At 42.7% G+C, this 6051-nt stretch overlaps 1 protein-coding gene across 8 annotated transcripts in view; it reads right to left on the bottom strand.

The window, feature by feature from the left end:
• Positions 1-450: 450 nt before the first annotated feature.
• The window catches only part of PDE6D (phosphodiesterase 6D), a 38630-nt gene continuing 33029 nt past the window's right edge, over positions 451-6051 (bottom strand). For all 8 annotated transcript variants that reach the window (XM_026070798.1, XM_026070803.1, XM_026070796.1 and 5 more), the window contains 3 exons: positions 4431-4556; positions 3500-3605; positions 451-1079 (listed from right to left, as the gene is read on the bottom strand). In XM_026070798.1, the coding sequence (XP_025926583.1) occupies positions 998-1079; positions 3500-3605; positions 4431-4556 (314 nt within the window). In that variant the 3' untranslated portion in view covers positions 451-997. The remainder of the gene's footprint in view (positions 1080-3499; positions 3606-4430; positions 4557-6051) is intronic.

The following is a 6051-nucleotide window of genomic DNA, read 5'->3' as shown; positions in this document are numbered from 1 at the left end:
TGTCATTAAACCCACGCATGCATGCGGATCGTGGGTATCACCAACAGTAGCCCCAGACAGGTTCCATGTAGCACAGCCCAGCACAGGACCGATGCTGGTAGACTCAGGAGAGCACAGGTTTTGCAGAGAGGTTTGAGTGTCCCCTGGAACTAGGAAAAGCAGAACAGTGTGCAGTGCTGGCCAACAAACCTGGCTCAGCAGTGGCTGGGCAAAAAGAACAAACTGTCCTGAGAGACTAAAGGACAGAAATGAGGCCAAGGACAAACCTTGCCCATGGTCATAGTAGTCAGGAAACCTCTCCTACATGGTTGGCTGCAGGAAAAGAAATTTAGCAAAGATATGGGGAAGAAGTAAGGCTGTGGAAAGCCCTGCTCTGCTGCTGGCTTGAGTGATAAAGAGTTGGTGTGCTGCGAGGACTTCTATAACAAAGGAAAAAACACAGAACTAATATCTCTTCCTTTCTTTGGACGGTAGGAATGTTTTAATTGAGAAATTTGTTTTAATTACATTAGGTGATATCACAGTCTATTTTACAAGTTCAGGGTAAGAGGACATGTGGACCAGTTTTACACAGAATCCAGTGAAAGGATAAAAAACTAAAACATGAGAAATGAAAAGGTTAACTTAATCCCCCCAAACCAAAATGCATTGAGAGTCAGTGTGAGTGGAAATGRGAGATTATACCAAGATCCAGAGAAATACAAAGAATGAGACTAACATAATTTACAGTATTGGTTCTGCATGACCATTGTTTGCCCATTTTCAGAGACAGTCTTTATTCTCCAACCCATCGCTGAGCAGATGGTCATGTCTCTGAGGGTTTGATCTGGTCTTGTCAGAGCAGAAAGCAAAATAACTGATGGGCAAAGGTCACAACCCACGTTGAGCTGGTCCCCAGGGTCACCGCCTACAGGAAGTGTCTTCCACTGGATAGTCAGGGGGTTCTGCACCCAGAACTGTAYGGAGGAAAACTAAAATAGCCCCAAAAAGCCCCATCTCAAACGTAGAAAAGTCTCACTCTGGAAGTGCTTACAAGGAGGTCRTCATCATAGAACTTGGTTTCTATAATAACATTACCACTGTGGAAGGAAAAGAGAAAGAAGAGGTATTAGAAGAATGCAAAAACAGTATGAAATGACTGCTCCTTTCAATGCTCTCACAAGCCTGGGTTAACATCTTACACATCCACAACATTAGCTGTAGTTTGGAGGCACATGCAGTGAGCACTACATCCTGATCCCAGGCCACTGGGTCTGAAGGATCTCTCCACCGAATTCCTGCATGGAGCAGTTCTGCCCATCCTTCCTCTGCTGCTTCATTTCTGGACTCCGTACCAGGCAAAGAGTGGTCACAAATGGCACACTTCTCACTTCTACTGATGAAAATAAAATAGCAGTCCAAGCACCTTCAGTCCTCTCTTCTCCACCAGTGAATTGTAAAAAACAATGRAAATTCTTTTTTTATTCCACATCTCTGTCTTCTAGTGCTGAGTGAGCTACTTAACCAACTTAACGTGTCATTTTCCTCAAGAAAAGCTTAAATGCAAATGGACATTCATAAGCACATCTTACACAAACTGCAGTGGAAATGTTGATTTGGTTGTGACTAAATGCTCTGATGATTTAACTTGCTGACTTTGAGATTTTAGTACACARAGGTAGGAACACTGCGGCCACTACAACACCTGGATACCTGAGCGGTGCAATCTGAATGTCTCTAAATAAGCTGGTTCTTGAAAATCAAAGTGGCAGCTTCATCTCCGCTGTGGCTCTTGATATCCGTAACACTGGCAAAGCTGAACCTGGGAAGAGTGTAAGGTTTTTGCTACAGAGTGGACAATGCTTGAACTCAAATGTCAGGGAATGTTCTCATTTGATGTTCCCAGTCATCCTGGGAATCCCTTCTGCAGAGCACCTTGTTTAGCACCAAATGCCACATCTCCATTCTCTCTTGCTATTGAGGAAACACTGAGACAAACACGAGGTCTTTGGGAATATCAGAAGGTGAGGGATTCTACAAGTCTCAGCAGCTGAAAGAAGCTGATATCTTTGGGCCACAAAAACCCTTTGGATTTCTTTGGGCTGGTGATTACTGAATAGCCCTCAAGAATGATTTTAGGAGACCTCCAAGAATCAAAGAGAGACATGGGCTGCCCYGTAAAAATGGACAGACATCAGGGAAAGAATGGGACACTGGAAAATCCTCATGGTCGCTTGTCACCTCCAGAGAGCCCAGTCCAGAAAACTGCTTGACTTCCTGAGATGATCAAAACCAACYTGTCAGATGTCTTTGTTTCTTTGTTCTGATTTCTAAATTCGGCTCTGCCTGTACTGACTAAAAGCCACYAGCTCCAGGAGCCAAGGATGCGTGTAGCATCTACAAGGTTTTGAACAAAGTGCCATGGAGCACTATTCCAACGCTAATGCTCTCTTCTGAGTCTGCCATCTCTTTGAAATGTGCTGTGAATAGAAATCAGGGATAGTTCCCATCCCAGTGCCTTCTCAGTGTGACTGGCTTTTCTCCAGACAGGGAGYGATAGGGAAAACGCTGGAGAGGGAGGTCTTCCAGAGGACACRGTGACCTTGCAGTGAGACTGGCTGTTCTCTAACTGCCTCACATTGGCAGGAGGAGTCCTATTCCCTTCTGTCTCTGCTGGCAACGTACTCRTGTRTCTGCCAGCACCCATCTAGCACCAYCTCAGCCACAGCAGGGAGGGTGGCTTTTTGTCAGTGATTACAGATTCCCAGGGGGCCTCCCTCAAGGAGCTTTTTTTCCTTCATCTTACCAAAGCTTGTGAGTCGCAGCTTACCTTCAGGGCAATGCCCACCGTGCATTATTCTGATCAAAGTTCTAGAGATAGCTGACCTTCTCGAAGTCAATGTGCTAACAGTAGCCCGGACTACATGTTTCAGAGGAAGGTGTGTGAGTCCCATTATGGATGACTGTTAAGTAACCTGTTTCCTAGTCATTAAGGTTATTTCATCCCCAGATACAACTCCATATGACTAAATGCTTATTTTACACTCCAATGTAAAAGATACAAAGATGGCAAAATGGTACAGTGATGAAACAAACACTAGAGCAACTCCCAYGAGTGATACATCACCTGAATAACACCCACCTTTGACAAGATTCAGTTATCAATAGCTGGATTTGAAAATGGCCCAAATATCTCTTTTTTGCCTGGATGTAAAGGGCACTAGGCTGCAAAGAATTTTTAAATCCTTTCACAGATCACTTTTCAAAAAACCAACTCTGACAAAGGATTGGTTCCAGTTTCTCCAAATTTTTATTGCTATATTAATGTAAATTGGACCTATGGGAAAGAAGGTAATAAGGTTGGCTTAGCCCCTTTCATCTGTCAATAGCTAACAGTAGTGAGGTTGATTCAGAGTTGGTAGCAGCTCCCTCTCCTCATTCCCACCATGGCCCACAAGGAAATGTCATGCACTGCTTTTTCTTTGCCTGCTTTCAGATTCTCTAGCCCCAAGACACTCACGTTAAAACGTTAGCTGGCATCATCTGTGATTCAGGTGCTGCCTCTATCAAGGACTGCCAAGTGTTTGTGGAGTTAGGGATCACAAAACCGAATTCAAAGAACCATTCTGCAAAGTAAAAAGAAGATCCAGAGGCATGTGAAAGGGGAAAAACCCACAAATGGTCCTTTTGCTTTTCACCTGACGGGTTGGAGAACTCCCTGACCTGTCCTACTGTGCTGCCAATATTTTACATTTAAATTATTTTGTACAGCTTAAACTGCACTGAACCCTGCCCTCTTCTTAAAGTAGATACTCCCTTTCTGAAATGCAGTAGTCATGCAACTTCCTTAACGTTCAATGGAAATGCCATCACGCTTAACTGGGAACAGGGAAATCACATTCCCCCTGTTTTAGACATCCTCCCAGATCTAGTTTAGACTAAGTGTACAACCAGTTGCCCAAAATACAAGAAGCTCAATGTTTTATCTCCTTCCCTCCCTCCAATGAAGACTGCAATGAAGGAGATCAGATGTGCAGCTATGGAGTCACTCAGACAATACTCAATGGCACTGCTGTAACCAAAGTAAACCAGAGTCCAGGATGTCTCCAGCGTGGTGGTGGCGAGCACTAGGTGCTTCTGAGGAAGACGTATGAATCCCCATAATGGGTGCCTCTAAAATAACCTGTTTCCTAGCCTCAGGCAGCCTGTGGTGGATTTATGCCCTGAAGCATGATTACCCAGATTTTTTGCTTACATAACTAAGTGTTAATACACTTATGAAATGCTTTCCCTAATACTGTGGCCCATTAGTCCTGACAAGATGAGTGCTTCAGTGCTACTCTGAAAAATTAAAATAACCACGTTCAACCCATCTTAGTCCCTATAATCCCTGCCATCGTGGGGGTCTTTCCCTGCGCTGCAGCAGGACTGCACACAGAGCAGATGCATACCTTCTAGACACTGCCCTTTGAAATAAACTTTCTGTTCCAGTCGGAATTTTTCCATTTGTTCTGCTGAGGAAAAGTTTAACTCCCGAGACACTGCTTTGCATTTCAGGATTTTTTTAGGAACTCGAGCTGTCAAACAGAAAAACAACATTATTTTGGACACAATAAAACAAACATAGCTGCTTCAGGTGCTTTTATACTATACTTTGAAATAATGATTAGTGCTAGTACAAGAGCATAGTAGTAGGAGAAATGCAGAAACAAAGAAGTCCCTCTGCTTTCTTTTTACGCTGGTGAAAACCGAGATGCAAACATGTTAAGTACCTTGCCCATAGCCAGGAATGAAACTTGTGACAGAACCAGGAGCACAACACTGGTCTTTCAAACTCCTGGTTTGTAGCTGTTTTTTACCCAAACCCACAATTCCTCAAGTCAAAATATGAGATGTGACTTAAATTTTTACTTCAGGAAGTGTGCTGAAGGTCACAAGCAGCCAAAAAACTGCTTTGTAGACTGTGTGTGTAAACTCTTATCAATTCTGCTTCCATTTTAGACTGTGTGTCCCAATCAAACCACCAATGGCTATTTCTCTGACCAGCAGCACTTTAGCCATCTCATATATTCTCCAGGAGTCATCCTGTAAAAGTATACAAAATGTCTGTTCCCCAGACATCCAGCCYCGTATAGGCACTACAGTCAGTACCGGGCTATACAGTTTAAGAGAGAAAGTAATTTGGCAATCCAAGGCATCCGAGCTCCTGCAATGGGTAAGATACCAACAGCAAACCATACTTGATACAGATTTCATAGGGCTTTCTGAGGTGGATGAGTAAAAGAAGSGGAGGTTTGGGAGCACTGATTAATAGGCTGAAAGGTCCTAATCAGGAGAATAAGGGGGGAATCAATATACTAAAAAACTACTACTACTGCTGAGTCCTTCATACTTCAGTGATGCAATTGTACAGAATCCTTCTAGTGTATTAGAAAATGTTTCATGTAAATTTATCAGAAATAAAGAGGGGAGGGAATACAGATGGTATGTGCTTTATGAGCCAAACTGTTCCTAAATGGAAAGCCTATCAAAATGCCCATGAGCAGACAGCAAGCTGCTGTTTAATAAAAGGAACAGCCCACCAAACCCCAGGCAAATCCATCTAACGTAAAACAGTTTAATTGAATGGGACCTTGATATGAAACCAATCTAGAGTGCTGGAGGATTAGGGAGTGTTAGCTACTATCCTATCTCATGGAGAAGTACACAGTCCATGCTTCACCCAAAAAAAGGTGAAAAAAAAGAAAGTTAAAAGTATAATGGAAGATTTTTAAATGCAAAAGTTCTCTAATTGTTTTTAGTCTTTTTTTTCCGCATAGAAATCTACCTGGCACCATCCTTTACTGCCCTCACAAGTACAGACTACAGCCTGTTATGAATAAACATCCCCTTTGCAGCTAAGTGTGTAATGACTTGTTAAAATTATTCCACAATTTAGTAATTACATTTCTTTCATCCCCAAGACAGACTACTGAGAAGGCTTACTCTAATATTGTGAAACTGCAAAATAAAAGGTTACTTTTAATAAAAGTAGGACTGTGAAGTCTTTAACTCCCTGATCTAAGAGATTTT

This window comes from Apteryx rowi, unplaced genomic scaffold (assembly GCF_003343035.1).
Source record: "Apteryx rowi isolate R43461 unplaced genomic scaffold, aptRow1 scaffold_32, whole genome shotgun sequence".
In the NCBI taxonomy this organism is placed as follows: Eukaryota; Metazoa; Chordata; class Aves; order Apterygiformes; family Apterygidae; genus Apteryx; species Apteryx rowi.
This window is presented reverse-complemented; position numbering and strand designations above follow the sequence as displayed.